The sequence below is a fragment of the Hyla sarda genome, chromosome 5 (genome assembly GCF_029499605.1).
Source record: "Hyla sarda isolate aHylSar1 chromosome 5, aHylSar1.hap1, whole genome shotgun sequence".
Classification (NCBI taxonomy): domain Eukaryota; kingdom Metazoa; phylum Chordata; class Amphibia; order Anura; family Hylidae; genus Hyla; species Hyla sarda.
The window spans coordinates 7,614,397-7,637,171 of NC_079193.1; the positions used below are offsets into that span (position 1 = coordinate 7,614,397).

Genomic DNA, 22,775 nt, shown 5'->3' on the forward strand with positions numbered 1-22,775 from the left:
GAAATGCTTTTCTTCTTGAATTTCTTTTTTCGTCTTGTCCGCAGTGCTCTCTGCTGACACCTGATGCCCGTATCAGGAACTGTCCAGAGCAGGAGAAAATCCCCATTGCAAACCTATGCTGCCCTGGACAGTTCCTGACACGGACAAAGGTGTCAGCAGAGAGCACTATGGACAAGACAAAAAAGAAATTCAAAAAGAAAAGAATTCCCTCTGTAGCATACAGCTGCTAAAAAGTACTGGAAGGGTAAAGATTTATTAATAGAAGTAATTTACAAATCTGTTTCCCTTTCTGGCATCAGTTGATTTAAAAATAAAAATTTCCAGCAGAGTACCCCTTTAATTAGAACATCTTGTACAGAAGGATACCCCCTTCATTTACACCAGATTTCCTGTGACCATTAGATGTTCCACCATAAATTTTACATACTAGCTGCCATATTTAAGACCACCACCTGCAACAAAACCATTCATGTAACTTCGGAGGGTGGTCTCCAGAGGGTTCACCGTATATTTGAAGTGGTTACAGACAGGCTACTCCATTACTTGTGATTTAATGTACGGTGTCTTCTTACCTGGTCTATACTTGCGTGAACTTGACCATCACTGTTTTTCCTTTATTTAGCCACAGAAGCAGCTGTCGTCAAAGTGCGACTGTGAGCCTCCGACTACTTGTATTCTATGTGGATGCAAGACCTACGTGAAGACTACACATCCCAGCACCATGACTCTGAGCGAGCGCTTAGCACTAGCAGATCCATGCTACCACCCCATCCTCTCCTTCCCCTACGGTAAGCTGTAGCCTATATCCCGCCATATGTAAACCTCCACCACTGTAGTTATATCAGTATCTGTAATGGGCCTGCTGTATAACTCCTTGTGGATGTCATGTTAGCGTGGGCTCAGAGGGTGGCATGCTAAATAAGTGATGCCATACTATATTTACATGGTTTCCAGGGTGTTCTCACGTTGGCTGAACTGAATTATGACTAATAAATATCAATATGCAAAGATGCAGATGACAGAACGCACTCGCCAGGATTCTTGCAGGAATATTTTTAAAAGTGTCGTTCTCAGTAGAGATGAGCGAACTTACAGTAAATTCGATTCGGCACGAACTTCTCGGCTCGGCAGTTGATGACTTTTCCTGCATAAATTAGTTCAGCTTTTTAGGTGCTCCGGTGGGCTGGAAAAGGTGGATACAGTCCTAGGAAAGACTCTTCTAGGACTGTCTCCACCTTTTACAGCCCACGGGAGCACCTGAAAACTGAACTAATTTATGCAGGAAAAGTCATCAACTGCCGAGCCGAGAAGTTCGTGACTAATCGAATTTACTGTAAGTTCGCTCATCTCTAGTTCTCAGCCCAGGTTCTTATCCCCCTCTTGTGGCCATTTAGTAGATTGCAGCCTCTGCTTTCTGGTCCTTTGTGTGCTCCTCCTTGTGGCGGCAGTCCGCTATTACAGCCTTTTGTTGTAATGTCTTTTTTTTTTTTTTTTTTTTTTTTTTTTACCTGTTTAGATCTTGCTGGGTTTCCTGTTGGGGACAATATATTAAATGTTGTTTTTGGAGGCCACTTTACCATCTGCTTCCGCCACCTCCTTACTTTGCCAGCTCAGGTATTTGTGCGTGGCGTTTTTGCCATGCCATATATCCTGCACCCTCAGCCGCATTCCAGCCCTTCCCTTGGGGTGAGACACCAGTGGGATGCTGCCCCTGTAGATGCATCCCTGACCTTAGCTGAGGGCCTTCCAGGTGTCTCGCTCCCTTGTGTCTTTGGCAATTTCCTCCCACAGGTCTTTGCAGGCCTACCGCATCTTTGGCTAAGGCGCGGTGTCTGAGGAAGTGACCAGGCGTTTCCGGTCATCCCTTTTCAGGGTGACAGCGAGTACTCCAGGGCTCCTCTGCCTCCCCTGATCCCCCAGGGTGATGGGGATTATATATGGATGCCATGTGCATGGCTGTGGTTTCCCGTACCTCTCTTCTGATGGGAGGACACAGGAATGATGCCAGTCAGCCAGACATTCGTCTACATGGTCTCAGACACCACCAGGTCGTCCATCGGATCGGCCGCACTCCAGTACCCCACTTTCTGTAGGAGAGTTCGGAGGAGTGATCCTGTACGTTCAGGAATTCTATACCGGTCAGCCAGACGGTTGTCTGCATGATTTACTGCTAAGTCGGGTCAACTACCATACACTTCCCACTCCGTGGTCTGAAGTTCCGAGTTAATCTGCCGGGGTGTAGTTCCAAGTTAGTCTCCCCATGTTTCTCCATGGACCTAATACAATGCACCACGTACAGGTTGGCAGGGTTCCCTGCTTTACCAGGTCCCTCTCTTCGTGCCTGCCGCTCTTACTGCTGAAGGCTGGTAATCCACTTTCAATGTGTGGTTCTAAATGCGGGACTCGGTGTGGCCATGGTCCTTATGCCATATAGCCAGACTGTCTGCATGGTTCTAATCTGCCAGGTCACCTCCCCCTTCCTGCCATTCCTGTGACTGCATCCCGGGGACTCACTTACCATGTGAAGGGTCAGTGTCTTTGTGGGTTAATTGAACCGGTTATCCTAATCAGACTGCCTGCATGTTCATCTCTTGCAGCTGCGACAGCAGTCCTGCTGTGTGGCTCCATTAAGAGATGGGGTGCGGGCGTTTCCATCAGGTTCCATGGCTTTTCACAGAATCGGCAGCACTCTCTGTTCCCCTTTCTATGAGTTCCAAGTAAGTCTGCTAGGGGCATGGTTGTGACACACAGTTGGGTGCTGAGACTGTCTTCAATTCTGCCGGACTTTTGGATGTCTGCGTTTTCTTTGGTGTCTGCAGTCTTGGTACCTCACTACTATGGTGAGGTATCCATGTTGGTGTCCTTGCGTGTGTAGAACCAACCTTCCCTTCTGTCGGTGGGGTGTGCCTCGGGCCCTCCTGTAGTCTTGTTTCCGCAGGTCTGTGGTGGTTGAGCACCTCTCTTCTGGCCTGGGGTGTCAGTCAGTTCAGCGCCCCCCTATGCCTCCAGGTATCTTCCTGGATTCCTGTGCAAGGTGGCTCGGGCACCTGCTCTGTTGCCTTACACGTGACCAGACTGGCTCTGTTGGTGCTTGTATGGCCCAGGGTTTCGCCCTGATGGGGTGTTCCTCTCAACACGTTTTGCTTGCTGTGTGTGCGCTTGTTCCTTGCATTTGTAGTCACGTCTGTGCGCCTTTGCCCAGCTCCAGTGTCCAGGAATCCGATCCCTCTGGGGACACACATTGGCTCCTCGATATGTTCTCGTAGAGTTCCTGGGGGCTACATCCACCTAGTACTTTGTTCCTTGCTTTAAGGCAGCATTTCCTTGCTCCTACAGTACCTGGCGCACTTTGGCAATCTCCCTTCCATGAGGGTATGGAGATCAGGGGGCTCAGGCATGGTCAGTGCCTGAGTTTCATTTCCGGTCGTCCGGATTACACCAGTTGTGCTGTTTCGCCTCCCGAGTGTGCATGGCAGGCTCCTGGATAGATGATCTGAACATCTGCAGACCCAAAAACCCCTATCTCCTGCACCATGCCTCTCTAGAGCCGGTTTGTCTCTTTTTTTTTTTTTTTTTTTTTTTTTTTTTTTTTTTGTCCGGTGGTTTTCTGTCTCCACCTTCTGCTCTGACGTAGACTGCTCTCTCTGGCTTTTTTCCGCCATGTTCTCTTGAATCGGTTGACTCTGGATTGGGTTCTCTGGTCATGCCCTTTTCAATTCTTGTTTTCCAACCGGGCTGGCCCTCTGTCTGGGTCTGTGTTACTTAATTGGTTTCCTACCCCCTTCCGGGATGGTTCCGGCCCGTCTAGCTTTTTGGTCGACCTGTCTTGTCGGTCTATCTGGACTGTGGGTTTATAGTCTCTGCGAAGGACAGTCCCTTCCTTGGCGTCCTATTCAATCTCCATGGCCGGGGGATCTTCCAGGAGCTCTTTATCTGGATCTCGGTTGTTTCTGGCCTGGGGTCTCGTCCGCAGGCCTTACGGTCGAGTGAGTTCGGTCTCAGGACTGATTCCCCTTTCGCTGCTTTAATACGTCCCATCAGTATAGGTGTCCCCCAATGAAGAGCGACCAACAAAAGCAGATTTATTTTTTATTTTTTTTGTACTCGCCATAAAATCTTTCTCGTAGCCTTCATTGGGGAACACCGCACCCACCCATTTCTACATTTTTTTTTGTCCGTATATTCTTTTCCGGTTATTGGGCTTTTTTTTATTTTTTTTGTCTGGCATTCTTTCTGGGGTCCTTCAGACAAATTTCTTTGTTGGCTCCTCCTACTGCCTTGTTACAAAACTGATGACCTCACTTCTAGTGGGCGGGTATATCCTGCCAGGGAGGAGCCGACTTTTTTTTCCCCCCAAGTGTCAGCGCCTCCTAGTGGCAAGAGCATATACCCATCAGTATAGGTGTCCCCCAATGAAGGCTACGAGAAAGATTTGTGAGTGAGTACAAAAAATCTGCTTTTTTTTTATCCAGCCATACTATGTAATTAATGGAAAACTGTCAGCAAGTTCACTCACACTACAATACATTGGGTTATGGTTTATAGTGTGGGTGAACAGGAGTCTGTAATGTGTTCACTCACTTAGGAAAGTTTTGTTTTGGCCGAGTTTGCGTCATCTAAAGTTTCCGCCATCCATCCTGGTTTTGCGCTCAGCAAGCGGGTCTCCCGCCGGCAATCTTACTGTGTTCCGGAGGCAAGCGCCCGAAACTTGCCCCCTTTGTTGTATATTCATTTTTTTTCTTCTCCACGTCCTAACGACAAGGAGTTATCCGCACCCTTAAGTCCTGCCCTCTGTCTTCTGAGCGCATGAGTTTTTTTACATTTTTTTTTATTACCCAGCTCTCCGTCCTGATGACATGTGAGCTGTGCGTCCTCGGAACCTCTCTGCGCTGCAAAATAGCGCATGCGCTCAGAAGACAGTGCAGGACTTGGGGGGGGGGGGGGTGGTGAACGTCACGTCATTAGGAGTGGAGAAGCAAAAAGAGAAGCAAAAAAATGTATATGCAACAAGTAGGGATGTAAGAAAAAATCGATTCTCGCGATAATCGCGATTTTTCATTTGCCGATACAGAATCGATTCAAAATATTTTTGAATCGATTCTTTTAGGGATGTGGAATTTTTAATAAAACGCACTTTTCTTACCTGCCAACGAGCCCCCGGAGCTCCGGTACAGTCCGGTAAAGGTGTTCGGTCCCCGGGCTGTATTCTTCTTACTTCCTGTTAGTCCGGCACGTCACATGGAGCTTCAGCCTATCACCAGCGGAGGCGGGACATCGCTGCGGCTGGTGATAGGCTGAAGCTCCATGTGACGTGCCGGGCTAACAGGAAGTAAGAAGAATACAGCCCGGGGACCGAACACCTTTACCGGAGCTCCGCGGGCTCGTTGGCAGGTAAGATAAAGTGCGTTTTATTTTATTTTGCAGCCCGGACGGGATAACATAAAAAAAAGTGTGCACCGGAGTACTAGATCGCCGCTGTCAAAGCTGACAGCGGCGTCTATTGGGATCTATGAATGCTCCCAGGTGGGCGATATATCGCGATGTATCGTCACCTAGACGGTATCGCGATATATCGCGATATATCGAATCGCCACACTGGTATCGCGATTCGAATCGAATCGCCAAATTCTTGGCGATTCACACCCCTAGCAACAAGGGGGCGCCTGCCTGCTGCGCGCAAAACCAGGATGGATGGCGGACACTTTAGAGGACACAAACTCAGCCAAAACAAAACTTTACTAAGTGAGTGAACACATTAGACTCCTGTTCACCCACACTGTAATCTATAACCCAATGTATTTGTTTTAGTGTGGGTGAACTTGCTGACAGTTTTCCTTTTAATTACATAGCATAGCTGAAAAAAAGCAGTTTTATTAAAAAAAAAAAATTTTGCACTCACCGTAAAATCTTTCTCGTAGCCTTCATTGAGGGACACTTATACTGATGGGTATATGCTCTTACCACTAGGAGGCGCTGACACTAGGGGGGAAAAAAAAGAGTAATCTCCTTCCCTGGCCGGATATACCCGCCCACTGTAAGTGAGGTCATCAGTTTTGTAAGAAAGCAATAGGAGGAGCCAATGTTTTGGGTTTAACTTGCTGACTGTTTAACTTTAATAAATAGCAGGAAAAAAAATCCACGGGTTTTTGGCGCAATTCGTAATGAAGTACTCTTAGTCCGTGATGTATATAAAGTCCATTTATTAAAGTGCCAAAGGAAACAAACGCGTTTCGAGGCCTTAGTTAGCCCCTTTATCAATGTTAGAATGTCAGATCTTTATTTATTACCTTTTAATAAATAGGAACTTTAAAATGACGTTATCTGCTGCGCCTGTCCGCAACTGTAACTTCTTTCTTATAATTCATAGTCCTCCCCCTCACTGACGCAGCTCTATCTTGCACTTTCACGTTAACATTCAGCATGGCGGCCCTGCATTGTTACTGCCCATGCTTCAAGTTGAAACTATATAAAAACAGGTTCCACCATCTACTAATGCAGCGTTTCCCAAACAGGGTACCTCCAGCTTTTGCAAAACTACAACTCCCAGCATGCCCGGACAGCCAATGGCTGTCCGGGCATGCTGGGAGTTGTAGTTTTGCAACAGCTGGACCACATTGCAACAGCTGGAGGCACACGGTTTGGGAAAAATGCTGTATTATAGGAGAAGACTATAGTAGTAAGAATAAGCACAGAAATACACACAGCTGTAAAAAGTTGGGTTTTAGTTTACTATATAGGGATTAAAGGGGTACTCCACTGGAAAACATTTTTTTTTTTTTTTTTTTTAAATCAACTGGTGCCAGAAAGTTAAACAGATTTGTAAATTACTTCTATTTAAAGAATCTTAATTCTTCCAGTACTTATCAGCTTCTGTATGTTCCACAGGAAGTTCTTTTCTCTTTTTGAATTTCTTTTCTAACTGACCACAGTGCTCTCTGCTGACACCTCTGTCCATTTTAGGAACTGTCCAAATCCCCATAGCAAAACCTATCCTCCTCCGGACAGTTCCTAAAATGGACAGAGGTGTCAGCAGAGAGCACTGTGGTCAGACTGGAAAAACAATTAAAAAAAGAACTTCCTGTGGAACATACAGCAGCTGGTAAGTACTGGAAGGATTAAGATTTTAAATAGAAGTAATTTACAAATCTGTAACTTTCTGGTACTAGGTGATTGGGAGTTGTAGTTTTGTAACAGCTGGAGGCTCCCTGGTTGGGAAGCACCTTGTAGATTTCTGTATGTCGACCTCTGGTCTAGAGAAAACGGTGACAATGTAGGTAAGGCTGAGTTCACACCATGTTTTTGCCATACAGTTCCTGTATCAGGTTTTTGGTAAAAAAAAAACAAAAAAAAACTGATTCCTCAAAACCTGAATAAACTGTATCAAAAAGTTTACAAATTTTAATCCGTATACGGATTGAAAGATAATGTCCGGTTGCATCCGTTTTCTAAGAAAAAAAAACGTATGTGTTTATAACTTTTCACTCCATTATGAATAAAGTTTCAATTGTTCGATTGAGATTCCAAGAAGAAAAACTGTGCAAAGTCAAAAAACCGGATGGAACTGTATGCACATACAGTTCCCTTTGACTCCCATGTTAAAAATAAAAATAAATAAAGTTTACGTTTCAATACGGTTTTTCACCGGGACCAAAAACCATGGTAGGCTACGATTTTGGGTACCGGAAAAAAAAATGACAAAACCGTACAGGATGTAAAACGGACACAACCGGATGCATCTTTTGGCGTACAGTTTTCAATGGAGAGTCAGTGCATACGGTTTTCAATACGGTTCCGTACGGTTTTCAAATTTAAAAAGTTTACGGTATACGGAAACTGTGTTGCAGAAAACGTGGTGTGAACCCAGCCTAACTTTCAATGATTACATTTCTTTTGTAGCCGGTGTTTTAACCCTTCTTTTCTTCACTACTTTCAGATACACCCCTTAACTTGCACTTTGAAGCGTTGCTAAAAGAAGACAGGCAGTTCCGGTTCTCTCACAAACTCAAAGCTCTTAAGTTTTCCCAGCTCAGCAAGAAAACCTCAGAAAAGTTGCGGAGAGACTGTCCTAGCCCGACGCCAGATTTCACAGGCAGTAAGTGCCGCAAGATCCCGCTTTCTGGAAAAATACTTCTCTACCTGGTGGAAACTTTCCATGGATATTTCAAACCCTTTAAGTGTCATTTGTTCCTCCTCTGAGACTTCTCTTTATATTGTGGTTGCTTACCAGTAAAATCCTCTAGCTTTTTGCACATTACTCGGATTGCTATATTGAATGGTGCGTGGCTCTTTTCTCATCTTTGCCCGTCTTACGTGAATTACTGTAGTTCCCCTCTTTCACCACTAGGGGGCGCTAGTAACAATTTACCCATTTTATATGCACTAGGTAGCTGTTATGATAGAAGTGACCAGGAGAGGCTAAGCCCCCATCGTACTGAAGCCTGGCCAAGGGACGTTAGGTTAACCCCAGACGCAGAAAGGGTGAAATCACAGCGCCATAAAACTCCAAATCCATCACATTCAGGTGAGGCTAGGTTATGGCTTTCAGGCAGTGAAGGTCTGGGGCAGTGGTCTCCAACCTGCGGACCTACAGATATTGCAAAACTACAACTCTCAGCATGCCCGGACAGCCAACGGCTGTCCGGGCATACTGGGAGTTGTAGTTTTGCAACATCTGGAGGTCCGCAGGTTGAAGACCACTGGTCTAGGGAATAATAATCGCTTAAAGGGGTACTCCGCTGGAAAACATTTTATTTATTATTTTTAAAGGGGTACTCTAGATGTCTGCAGAGAGCACTGTGCTCGTGATGTCAGCAGAGAGCTCTGTGTTCCAAAAAAGAAAATAATTTCCTCTTTAGTATTCAGCAGCTAATAAGTATTGGAAGGATTAATATTTTTTTTTAAATAGAAGTAATTTACAAATCTGTCTAACTTTCTGGTTGATTAAAAAAAAAAAAAAAAAATTCCACCGGAGTACCCCTTTAAATTGGTGCCAGAAAGTTAAACAGATTTTTAAATGACTTCTATTTAAAAATCTTAATTCTTCCGGTACTTATCAGCTGCTGTGTGCTTCATAGGAAGTTCTTTTCTTTTTGAATTTCCTTTCTGTCTCACCACAGTGCTGACACCTCTGTCCATGTCAGGAACTGTCCAGAGCAGGAACAAATCCCCCATTGCAAACCTCTCCTGCTCTGGACAGTTCCTGACATGGTTAGAGGTGTCAGCAGAGAGCACTGTGGTCAGACAGAAAGGTAATTCATAAAGAAAAGAACTTCCTCTGTAGTATAAAGCAGCTGATAAGTACTGGAAGGATTAAGATTTTTTTTAATAGAAGTAATTAACAAATCTGGAGTACCCCTTTCAAGGGATAAATGCAGCAAAAATTCACTTATCCCTATTCACTTATAGGGGATAAGTAGCTGATTGTGGGGGGGGGGGGGGGTGTCTGACTCTGGATTTGGACTCAACACTCAGGGAGGAGCGCGTGCTGCATACGGCACGTGCTGCATTGGTTTCTATGGGACTGCCGTTAAGACCCGGGTACAACACTCGGGCATCACCCGCGTGCCCATAGAAATGAATAGAGCGCATTGAGTCTACCGGTTGGCTACACGCGCTCCTCACTGAGAGATGGGGTCCAGTTTTTGCTACTTAGTACAGCAGAATTGATACCCAGGTGTTTTCCTTAACATTCGCGGTGCGGTTGTTTGCCTCCATCATGGCCCATTGGGTCATGTACTTAGTACGGTGGACCCTCAAGTTACAATATTATTGGGTTCCAGGACAACCGTAGTATGTTGAGACCTTAACTCTATGGAAACCTGGTAATTGGCTCTAAAGCCCCAAAATGTCATCCAAAAATAGGAGTAAGTGAGGATTAGAGATGAGCGAATTTACAGTAAATTCGATTCGTCACGAACTTCTCGGCTCGGCAGTTGATGACTTTTCCTGCGTAAATGAGTTCAGCCTTCAGGTGCTCCGGTGGGCTGGAAAAGGTGGATACAGTCCTAGGAAAGAGTCTCCTAGGACTGTATCCACCATTTCCAGCCCACCGGAGCACCTGAAAGCTGAACTAATTTATGCAGGATAAGTCATCAACTGCCGAGCCGAGAAGTTCGTGACGAATCGAATTTACTGTAAATTTGCTTATCTCTAGTGAGGATTAAAGAAAAATAAGTAGATAACTAATACAGATAATGCAAATCCTAACATATAAAAGTAATAAAGATCTGCTGGGAGCTGTAATCACTGTCTATGTAGAGGACAGGAGCTTCTTCAGGGTCCTGTACAGTACACAGTGTCCCAAAAAAAGTAACATGGAGCCGCCCTCACCTGGTGTCCAAAGGAGCAGCTAACCCTGGCACAGGTAAAGAGTACAGAACATGTAATACCTCCCTGTACTGTAGGGGGCACTACCAGACACCAGTCAGTGCATACACTTCAGTAATACAGGTAAAGAGTACAGAACATGTAATACCTCCCTGTACTGTAGGGGGCGCTACCAGACACCAGTCAGTGCATACACTTCAGTAATACAGGTAAAGAGTACAGAACATGTAATACCTCCCTGTACTGTAGAGGGCGCTACCAGACACCAGTCAGTACATACACTTCAGTAATACAGGTAAAGAGTACAGAACATGTAATACCTCCCTATACTGTAGGGGGCGCTACCAGACACCAGTCAGTGCATACACTTCAGTAATACAGGTAAAGAGTACAGAACATGTAATACCTCCCTGTACTGTAGGGGGCGCTACCAGATACCAGTCAGTGCATACGCTTCAGTAATACAGGTAAAGAGTACAGAACATGTAATACCTCCCTGTACTTTATGGGGTGCTACCAGACATCAGTCAGTGCATGCACTTCAGTAATACAGGGGTTTTACCAGTAAATTGCCCATTCTGATAGGTCGGTTCTTCCGGCCATTGACAGGTATCACAGATCTGGACTGTCATTGTATGTTGTGTTTGGTTTATACTTACAATGGTCCAGAAAAACCATCGTATGGTGAAACTACTGTAAGTTGAGGGATCACTGTATTATATTGCTTAGGATAATGTCACATGACCAGTGAGCAAACAAACCAATCCTCCAGTACGGCGACGGGATAGAGAGCGCAGGACACCCAAGTAAAGGAAATGAGGTTTATTCGCCCATGATGCAACGCGTTTCACAGATAGACTGCTTCATCAGGCATCACATGACCAGTGAGGGAATATACTCCTTACACTGGAATATAGAGCTTAGGTTGCACTAAAATTACAAAAAGAGGCGGCAGGCTTGGAAAATTTAGGTTTCGAGTCCTAAATGCAATATTTTTCTAACAGTGTGTCTCCAGCTGTTGCAAAACTACAACTCCAATCATGTTCAGAAGACCTATAGATTATGAATTAAAGTGGTGACCGCTCCATCTACTTAGGGGGAAAATGGCTGAAATCATGATGGGTTAGGGTTGGAGCCCCTCAATAATCAGTTAGTTATAACCCTTATACCAGTGTTTTCCAAACAGGGTGCCTCCAGCTGTTGCAAATCTACAACTCTCAGCATGACCGGACAGCCAACGGCTGTCCGGACATACTGGGAGTTGTAGTTTTGCAACAGCTGGACCACATTTGCAGCAGCTGGAGGCACACTGTTTGGGAAAAATGCTGTATTATAGGAGAAGACTATAAAGTAGTAGGAGTAATCACAGAAATACACAAAGCTGCTTCTCTGTAAAAAGTTGGGTTTTAGTTTGCTATATAGGGATTAAAGGGGTACTCCACTGGAAAACATTTTAATTTTTTTATTTTTTAAACTGGTGCCAGAAAGTTAAACAGATTTGTAAATTACTTCTATTTAAACAATCTTAATTCTTCCAGGACTTATCAGCTGCTGTGTGTTCCACAGGAAGTTTTTCTTTTTTAATTATCTTTTTGTCTGACCACAGTGCTCTCTGCTGACACCTCTGTCCATTTTAGGAACTGCCCAAATCCCCATAGCAAAACCTATCCTTCTCCGGACAGTTCCTAAAATGGACAGAGGTGGCAGCAGAGGGCACTGTGGTCAGACTGTAAAGATAATTAAAAAAAAGAACTTCCTGTGGAGCATACAGCAGCTGATAAGTACTGGAAGGATTAAGATATGTAAATAAAAGTAATTTACAAATCTGTTTAATTTTCTGGTACAAGGTGATTTAAAAAAAAATAAAATAATAGTAATTTCCAGGGGAGTACCCCTTTAATCTCCCGCACTCTTTGTAGGGGTCCTCTACACTACCAGCACTGAGGTCCGTAACATGTAGCCGTAATTATTACGAAGCCCCTTCACCCTCCTTATTCCTGCTTAGTGGTGACTGTGTACGCTGCCGACTTGTATATTTATATTCATGATTCTTTTCTATACGCATTATATTTAATCTTTTGATTTTATATTTTTTAACCTGATAAAAATATAATAAAATCATCTTTTGACTGACAGGGTCTCTGTTTCGAGAGGACAGGCAGTACAAAGGAACGCCGAACTCCAGCATACACATATCCAGCCCTGTTACACCAAGACCAAGCAATGCGGCCCAGCAGCTTTCATCCCTCACAGAAACCCCCCCGTCATCTAACTCAGCAGTAAGTATTCATATTCTGCAGCGCTTCATATTCTGCTGGAAGAAAACACTGACAGGGCATATTTAGCTTTTTTATATTGCTATATGCTTTCTATAACCAGTGCTCAGCAGCAGCTTTGTTCACACAGAAATTCAGGGTCACTATATCTAAAGGGTATTTACAGTGATAGCCATAGTTACATAAAGATTTAGATAGATCTAGATTAAATATATATATTGTTACAACTAGAATTTACTGTTTTTCTGCTTCTCCCTAGTTAAACTGTATGTATGGATAGCTATATATATGCGTGTGTGTGTGTATATAATATATTTAGCTGAGTACCCGGCGTTGCCCGTTTTTTCCTTCCTAATCTTTGTTGTGGAGGAAAACAAAGAAGAAAGCTTTTGACTTCCTATCCCGACCCGTAATATGTGACCAGGTATTGAAATATCTCCAGCCGTACGGAAGTTGTGGGAACATACATTTCCAATTGATTTGCATGGAACTTTAAACAAAAACCCCGACCCTCACAAATGGGGGTAGTTAAGGGTTAAATTAACTATCCTATATTTTAAGTGGACATATAAGTAACATGTGACCAAGTATTATTGAAATATCTCCAGCTGTTTGGAAGTTATGCAGTAACATATATTTCCCATAGACTTGTATGGGACTTTAAACATAAGCCCCGCCCCTGGCAAATGGGGGTGAGTTAGGGTTAAATCACCTATCCTATGTTTGTTGTTGACATATAAGTAACGTGTGGCCAAGTTTCATGTTAATATCTTTAGCCGTTTGAAAGTTTTTGTGGAACATACATACGCACACATACATACATATATATACACACACACACACACACACACACACACACATATATATATATATATATATATATATATATATATATATATATATATACACACATACACATACACATACACATACACATACACATACATACACACACACACACACACACACACACATTGAGTTTTATATCTATAGATATATGTGTATGTATATAGATGTGTGTAAAAACAGCGGCACTCAAAGTTGGAGTGCCGCTGTTTTAACTTTTCTATATAAAGTTTGGTTCTCTGACCCAGATCAACAACGGGAGGCACCCGTGCATACTAACACCAGGAGTGCTGCTTTCCTCTATCTATCTATCTCTGGCACCCCTGAAATTTCTCTAGAAGATTAACTCACAGAAAAGGATTGCAGTAACACAGGTTTTGCTATCCACATGTTTATTCCCTTTGTGTGTATTGGAACTAAACCAAAAAAAGGGAAAAAAGCAAATTGGACATAATGTCACCAAACTCCAAAAATGGTCTGGACAAAATTATTGGCCCCTTTCAATTGTGGATAAATAAGATTATTTCAAGCATGTGATGTTCCTTTAAACTCACCTGGGGCAAGTAACAGGTGTGGGCAATATAAAAATCCCACCTGAAAGCAGATAAAAAGGAGAGAAGTTCACTTAGTCTTTGCATTGTGTGTCTGTGTGTGCCGCACTAAGCATGGACAACAGAAAGAGAAGAGAACTGTCTGAGGACTTAAGAACCAAAATTGTGGAAAAATATCAACAATCTCAAGGTTACAAGTCCATCTCCAGAGATCTAGATTTGTCTTTGTCCACAGTATCCAACATTATCAAGAAGTTTACAACCCATGGCCCTGTAGATAATCTCCCTGGGCGTGGACGGAAGAGAAAAACTTATAAAAGGTGTCAATGCAGGATATACAATGTCCAGAAAAATAGGTAAAGGTTCAGCTCACCATTAGCAGCATGCAGACCCAGATCACAATGAACTCCACACCTTCCAGCGGAAGCCACGGAATGAGCAAGGGCCGTGTTCCCAGGTACAAAGGATGAAGCAAAAAAGAGGAAAATCCGGCTCCCAGAACTGGATAAAAATTTGTAGCTTTAATTAATCATATTAAAATCCAAAGTAGAAAAAAGAATGAGCTAAAAGCACAAACGAAACGCACCAACGCGTTTCGACTTGTTAACTTGTTGGGACCATGATTAAGACTTGTTAACAAGTCGAAACACGTTGGTGCGTTTCGTTTGTGCTTTTAGCTCATTCTTTTTTCTACTTTGGATTTTAATGATTCATTAAAGCTACAAATTTTTATCCAGTCCTGGGAGCCGGATTTTCCCCTTTTTTGCGTCACCGCAGGATAGTCTGGATGGTGGATAAGCAGCCCCAAACAAGTTCCAGAGATATTCAAGCTGTCCTGCAGGCTCAGGGAGCATCAGTGTCAGCACAAACTATCCGTCCACATTTAAATGAAACGCTATGGAGGAGACCCAGGGGGACCCCGCTATGGAGGAGACCCAGGGGGACCCCGCTATGGAGGAGACCCAGGGGACCCCGCTATGGAGGAGACCCAGGGGGACCCCACTGTGGAGGAGACCCAGGAGGACCCCACTGTGGAGGAGACCCAGGAGGACCCCACTATGGAGGAGACCCAGGAGGACACGACTATGGAGGAGACCCAGGAGGACCCCACTATGGAGGAGACCCAGGCGGACCCCACTATGGAGGAGACCCAGGAGGACCCCACTGCTGACACAGAGACATAAAAAAAGCAAGACTACATTTTACCAAAATGAACTTGAGTAGCCAAAATCCTTCTGAGAAAACATCTTGTGGACAGATGAGACCACGATAGATCTTTTTGGTAAAACCCATCATTCTACTGTTTACCGAAAACGGAATGAGGCCTACAAAGAAAAGAACACAGTACCTACAGTGACATATGGTGGAGGTCAGTGATGTTTTGGGTTGTTTTGCTGCCTCTGGCACTGGGGGCCTTGAATGTGTACAAGGTATCATGAAATCTGAGGATTACCAATGGATTTTGGGTCGCACTGTACAGCGCAGTGTCAGAAAGCTGGGTTTGTGTCCGAGATCTTGGGTCTTCCAGCAGGACAATGACCCCAAACATACGTCAAAAAGCCCCAGAAATGGATGACAACAAAGCGCTGGAGAGTTCTGAAGTGGCAGCAATGAGTCCAGATCTAAATCCCATTGATCACCTGTGGAGAGATCTTAAAATTACTGTTGGGAAAAGGCGCCTTCCAATAAGAGACCGGGAGCAGTTTGTAAAGGAAGAGCGGTCCAACATTCCGGCTGAGAGGTGTAAGAAGCTTATTGATGGTTATAGGAAGAGTGGTCCAACATTCCGGCTGAGGTGTAAGAAGCTTATTGATGGTTATGGGAAGACACTGATTTAATTGTTCCAAAGGGTGTGCAACCTAATATTAAGTTAAGAGTGCCAATAATTTTGTCCAAGCCATTTTTGGAGTTTGGTGACATTATGTCTAGAGATGAGCGAACTTACAGTAAATTCGATTTGTCACAAACTTCTCGGCTCGGCAGTTGATGACTTTTCCTGCATAAATTAGTTCAGCTTTCAGGTGCTCCCGTGGGCTGGAAAATATGGATACAGTCCTAGGACTCTTTCCTAGGCAGCTATAATTTAGTAAATAATAAGTAGAATTTAATAGTAAATCTTAAAGGCAACACCTATATATAGTTTTCAGTAGGGAAAAGCAGTAAATTCTAGTTGTAACAAAAACCTTCAGTAGGAAAAACCAGTTTAAACTAAACTTGTGTTCTCGTTCGCTCTTCATTGGGGGACACCTAACTAACTGATGGGTATATGCTCTTGCCACTAGGAGGCGCTGACACTAGGAAAAAGAAAAGTCGGCTCCTCCCTGTTTTATCAATCTATGAAAATGAGAACACGTGATACACAGAACATTTTAATTGTGGTGTATACACTGTACAGTACCGATAACTCATATGTCACAATATACAGGTGTCTGTATATAACATTTAGTATATAGTATTTAGGTGTCTGTATATAACATTGTGTATAGTATTTAGGTGTCTGTATAGAACATTTAGTATATAGTATTTAGGTGTCTGTATAGAACATTTAGTATATAGTATTTAGGTGTCTGTATATAACATTTAGTATATAGTATTTAGGTGTCTGTATAGAACATTTAGTATATAGTATTTAGGTGTCTGTATAGAACATTTAGTATATAGTATTTAGGTGTCTGTATAGAACATTTAGTATATAGTATTTAGGTGTCTGTATAGAACATTTAGTATATAGTATTTAGGTGTCTGTATATAACATTTAGTGTATAGTATTTAGGTGTCTGTATATAACATTTAGTGTATAGTATTTAGTATATAGTATTGTGTCTGTATATAACATTTAGTATATAGTATTTAGGTGTCTGTATAATCTAGAAACAAGGATAATTTACCCTTTTGTCTTATAGCTATCTATAACGTGATCGCTCCTTTGTGGTGCAGAAGGAGTATAGGCCCTATAACATCCCTATATAGGGGATAATAATACAGATTGTTTATAATTCATAGTTATGCGATTTAATTTTAATCTGCACTGCCGGCCTTGTTTAGTCATTTACATATTTTAATATTGATATTAAAGGAGTACTCCAGCTTAGTAAAATTTCTCCCCTATCTAGGGGATAGTGTCTGCCCCCTGCTCTCCCCAAGAAAGGAGCAGTGTCTCCCGCTGCATCTCTATGGGAGAGCCGGACGTACAGCGTTGGTGTATCTCAGGCTCTCCCATAGAGATGCATAGAGAGGACGTGTCGGCCCTCGTTTCGTGCTGTGGTTGACACTGCTCTTTTCATAGGGAGAGCCAGGAACATTAAAGGGGTACTCCGGTGGAAAACCAACTGGTGCCAGAAAGTTAAACAGATTTGTAAATTACTTCTATTAAAAAATTTATTTTTTGTCTTATCCACAGTGCTCTCTGCTGACACCTGATGCCCGTATCCGGAACTGTCCAGAGCAGGAGAAAATCCCCATAGCAAACCTATGCTGCTCTGGACAGTTCCTGACACGGACCGAGGTATCAGCAGAGAGCACTGTGGAGAAGACAAAGACATTCAAAAAGAAAAGAATTTCCTCAGCTGCTAAAAGTACTGGAAGGGTAAAGATTTTTTTAATAGAAGTAATTTACAAATCTGTTTAACTTTCTGGCACCAATTGAGTTAAAAAAAAATAATTCCACCGGAGTACTCCGCTGCTCAGTGTTTGGAACAAACGGTTTTGAACGCTGGTGCCGGGAGCTCATGACTTCATAGCCCCGCCCCCTTGTGACGCCACACCCCGCCCCCTCAATGCAAGTCTATGGGGGGGGGGGGGGGGGGCGCTGATGGGTGACGTCATGAGGGGGCGGGGTTATGACATCACAAGCTCCCGACTCCAGCATTCGGAACAGTTTGTTCCAAACGCTGAGCAGCGGAGTACCTCTTTAATGGTTTCTTACCCTGATATATATATATATATGTGTATATATATATATGTGTGTGTGTATATGTATATATATATATGTATATATGTATGTGTGTGTGTATAAAATTTTATTTTTATTTTTTCCCCTTAGGCTCTCAAGCGGAAAAGGTTTGAAAATTCATATGACATAGATAACATTGTCATTCCAATGTCTATGGCGGCCGCAGCTCGTGTGGAGAAGATCCAGTATAAGGAAATTCTGACGCCGAGGTACGTGTTACTCTGGGAGGGCAGGGGTCCTGCCTTCTTTTTTTTTTCTGTAAACAGCAGCTCTCCTGTCCACAGGTTGTGTGTAGTTCTACAGCTCAGTCCCATTGGCTTTAATAGGGCTGAGGGGCAATACCAGAAACAAAAGGTGTGGTGCTGTGTTTTGGAAGAAAGTCATGTTTTTGTAATCCAGTATGATGTTATACAATGATAGCAAAGTTATTTATTAAGAAGTCTCATTCTGAACACAATTTTCGTGGCTCATGGAGTTTTTCAATTGAAAATAAAAAAGCTCACTTGTGACTTTTGACCTTTTCTCTTCCCAGCTGGCGAGTGTTGGACCCATCAGAGGTCACCATCCTGGAAGTAGATCCAGAGGTAAGTGTCTATATCAATGTTCTTGCAATCTAAAGTGTATATTAAGTAGATTAAGAAAATGCCTCTTATGTATAGGTATAATGTACTGGTCTTTAAAATGGGAGCCCTTTATCCTTAAAGGGCTGAAAGTTTTTGTATTAAAGGAAAGCTGTCACCTGCACTGACCTGTCAGTACCCACAGATGGTGCAGGTGACACTGATGACAATGGTACTCACCTTGTCCCATTCCATGGTGGGGCTCTTCGGTAATCTCCTCCGTTAGCTCCGGCACCTGACTTGGGGCACGGGCGGCGCTTAGTGGCGTCACTGCTGCTGTTCTCTCATAGCAGGATCCAGCGGGACGTCGCTAATCTCCACCCCAGCCGCTGCTGCTATCTGCTGAGTCTCGCTGTGAGAGAACAGTAGCGGTGACGCCCATGCCCCAAGCTGAGTGCCCGGAGCGGAGCTAACGGTGAAGATTACTGAAGATCCCCGCCATGGAACAGGACAAGGAGAGTACCGTTGTCAACAGTCTGTCAGTACTGACAGGTTAGTGCAGGTGACACTGGTGACAGATTTCCTTTAAGTGTTGATCCCCCATGATGCGATCAGAGTGGCAATCGGTTGTCATGGCAGCCTGAGGAAAATGTAGTCAAGTAAATAAGTTAAAAACTAGAATACAGGAGCAGGGATGGGTGCACTAGTTCAGGCTTTCCTTTATTGGCCATAAATGGTGGATGAGACCCTTAGGCGGCCATAGTCATGGAGAGAACTATTTAAGGGGCAGATGTTGGTTTTCCAAGCATTATCATTTCTAATACGCTCTGTTTAGTCTGACATCACAGTTTAGCAGAGATCTTATCTAGTGCATTCGTTCTCTCTCACACTGAACAATATCGCAGAGTTTAGTTGCAGTGACTATTCTTTTCCTCTGCAGCTAGAAGACCTGTCTGAGGAGGCGTATCTATACCGGCACAGCGAATATGAGGATCTGGAACGTTCCCGCTGGGATTCCTGGACTTCATCTGTTCCACAGAGGCGAGGGAGCAGGTACTTAATATTTTATCTTATATACAGAGTATACAGAGGAGCTGTCTGTAATGCCACCTGAGCATAAAGGGAATGTGACAGCTGGGTATGTCACCCTAACCTGCTAATAAGTGCAGTTATCATAAGCGTTATAGGACATTGAAATATAGTGTTATGTTTGTCTTTCATATTAGTTGTATTAATATGGACGTTCAGTGCACCAGGGGCATTCCTTTACACCGATATAGTCACCCACTTGCTCCTCTAGCAATGCCCCCTACTGAATACTGAGCCACCCCTCTGCAGTGATGCATCTCCAGGCCATTGCAAAGGTGGGGGGGGGGCTTTCGCTTAGTATTCTTAGACAGGCATTTCTGGAGGATCGGGCAACCGTATTAGTGCACCTATGGGTAAATTAAGCCCCCCTAAGTTTACTGTACAATTTGCCTCATTTGCATAGCAATAAAACCGCATTACAGGTAAACCGCACACTGGAGCACAATATTAAAGAATCTATAATGCTCCTAGTAATGCTATTAATGGTTAGGATGCCCTAACCTGCTGTCAGCTTCCATATTTGTCTCTTCCATGTATCAAGATACGTTACAGACTTGTCAACATTTCATCTATGGAGGACTAAACGTGTTCATTGCATTGTGCACAATTGTAAAAGTAAAATTCAGTGAGCTCTGCAAACAGAAGCAAAATAAATCGGCAATAAAAAATAATAAAACTATATAGTAAAATGCTATGACCCACCCAGTGCACGCAGTGACCCCCACACACACACACAAAATAGGGTGCACCCCAAACACCCTGAGTTAATATATAAAGCCGCGTTAATATATAAAGATCCATTCTTATCCTCCACCAACAAGGTGTCCAATGTAACCAATAAGAGAGCACAGGAATAAAAATCCAGATGTTCTCCAAGCAGATCCGTGTGTGATCGCCAATATAAAAGAAAAAGCATTTATACCAGTTCTCAGAGGAGTTAATATAGCGTATAAATAAGGAACCAGTGGATTAACCTTCACTTACTCCACAGTGGGGGGGGGATGCAAGCTCAACTCTGCGTACCCCCCCTCTACGTAGGTATATCCCACCACCGGGACCTAGATATGGCATCCAAAGAACTGTCAATCCAAATGTATAGAAAGAATATTTTAAGGGGTACTCCGGTGGTATGTTGCCAGAAAGTTAAACAGATTTGTAAATTACTTCTATGAAAAATTCTTAATCCTTCCAGTACTTATCAGAGGTTGCATACTACAGAGGAAATTCTTTTCTTTTTGGATGTCCTTTCTTTCTGACCACAGTGCTCTCTGCTGACACCTCTGTCCATTTTAGGAACTGTCCACCGCAGCATATGTTTGCTATGGGGAATTTCTCCTGCTCTGGTCATTTCCTAAAATGGACAGAGGTGTCAGCAGAGAGCACTGTGCTCGTGAAAGAAAAGAAATCCAAAAAGAAAATAATTTCCTCTGTAGTATTCAGCAGCTAATAAGTACTGGAAGGATTAAGAATTTTTTATAGAAGTAATTTACAAATCTGTTTAACTTTCTGGCACCAGTTGGTTAAAAAAAAAAATGTTCCACAGGAGTACCCCTTTAATGCGACGCATTTCTGAGGTTAAAATTTGCTTATGCCAGCTCCTTCATCAGGCATCCTGTGTCACTTCAGGGATACTTGAATAAAGACGATACAGGTTGCAACTCAAAACTTTGAGCCCCATCCAAGAGAATGGTGGGCAACTGGTGGCCCCTGGGGGCCACCAGTTGCCCACCATTCTCTTGGATGGGGCTCAAAGTTTTGAGTTTATAGGTGTTTTTTCTGTCAGGAAGGGTTTTGCGTGTGGATATAGTTAGACACTTACACTTGTTTTTCCGCCATCTTTCTACTAGATCCTCTAACAGATCTGACGGTCGATGGACCCCTCAACCTTCATCCAATAGCCAAGGGTCTTTCCAGCAGCCCCCATCCCCGGACATTGGATTCCAAAGCCTTAATGATGTCCCGCTATCCCTGTCATCTGCTGCAACAGACAACCAGGAGCCTTACAGCACAGTCCAATGCCTCTCTGTCCACAGCCGCGTCAGGGGGCTATCCTGGAGTGAAGACACACGATCTTCCACCCCTGAGGTTCCAGATGAAGAAGAACTGGTAAGTTATAACTCCCTGTAAAGGACTTTCTGGGATAAGACTGATGGTTGGTCTTTACATGGCATAGACAAGGAGGATCTGATCATTGTGCGGATCAGACCCCCCCCCCCCCCCCCACACTATTCTGCTACTGAGGTCTTATCATTAGGAGAGGTCATCTGGTTTTATAGTCCTAAAAAAAAATTCACTCCTAAAGGGGTACTACGGTAGAATAAAATGTTTTTATTTTATTTTTTTTTACTTCAAATCAACTGGTACCTGAAAGTTAAACAGATTTGTAAATTCCCTTCTATTAAAAAAATCTTAATCCTTCCAGTACTTATCAACTGCTGTATGCTTCACAGGAAGTTGTGTAGTTCTTTCCAGTCTGACCACAGTGCTCTCCAGTACTTATCAGCAGCTGTATACAACAGAGGAAGTTTTTCCTTTTCTGTCTGACCACAGTGCTCTCTGGTGCCACCTCTGTCCATGTCAGGAATTGTCCAGAGTAGAAGCAAATCCCCATAGCAAACCTCTCCTGCTCTGGACACTTCCTGACACGGACAGAGATGTCAGCAGAGAGCACTGTGGTCAGACTGGAAAGAACTGCACAACTTCCTGTGGAGCATACAGCAGCTATGTACTGGAAGGATTAAGATTTTTTAATAGAAGTAATTTACAATTCTGTTTAACTTTCTGGAACCAGTTTTTTTCTTTTTTTTTTTTGGGGGGGGGGGGGGGGGGGATTTCCACTGGAGTACCCCTTTAAGGCTATGTTCACATGTGCTTTGGAGCTTCATTCCATCGAACTACTGGGACCTGAGCGGACCAAAAATATTGCTGCAAGCTGTAAATTCTTGGTCCAGTCAGATTCTATAATGGACACCATTGAGCCCGTGAGATCCATATTCTGGCCCTGAATGGAGCCGCAGATGTAAATGAGACCCAACCATGTAAACAAAAAATGTATACGTATATTTTATTAACTTATATTTATATTCCTATTTTATTATAGTAGTATGCACATGGCCAGCATAACCCGAATTTATATACCTGACATATGTAGTAATGCGCTTCTCCCCTCTGTTCT

The 22,775-nt window shown here is 43.4% G+C and overlaps 1 protein-coding gene across 2 annotated transcripts in view; it reads left to right on the plus strand.

Moving 5' to 3' along the window:
• Positions 1 to 22,775, plus strand: part of LOC130272851 (KAT8 regulatory NSL complex subunit 1-like) — an 84,408-nt gene that overhangs the window by 60,571 nt on the left and 1,062 nt on the right. Inside the window, exons 6-13 of one of the 2 annotated variants that reach the window (XM_056518813.1) lie at positions 623 to 788; positions 7,934 to 8,092; positions 8,384 to 8,521; positions 12,463 to 12,605; positions 18,042 to 18,160; positions 18,484 to 18,535; positions 19,452 to 19,564; positions 21,448 to 21,706. In XM_056518813.1, the coding sequence (XP_056374788.1) occupies positions 623 to 788; positions 7,934 to 8,092; positions 8,384 to 8,521; positions 12,463 to 12,605; positions 18,042 to 18,160; positions 18,484 to 18,535; positions 19,452 to 19,564; positions 21,448 to 21,706 (1,149 nt within the window). The remainder of the gene's footprint in view (positions 1 to 622; positions 789 to 7,933; positions 8,093 to 8,383; positions 8,522 to 12,462; positions 12,606 to 18,041; positions 18,161 to 18,483; positions 18,536 to 19,451; positions 19,565 to 21,447; positions 21,707 to 22,775) is intronic. The other variant, XM_056518814.1, reaches the window with a different exon arrangement.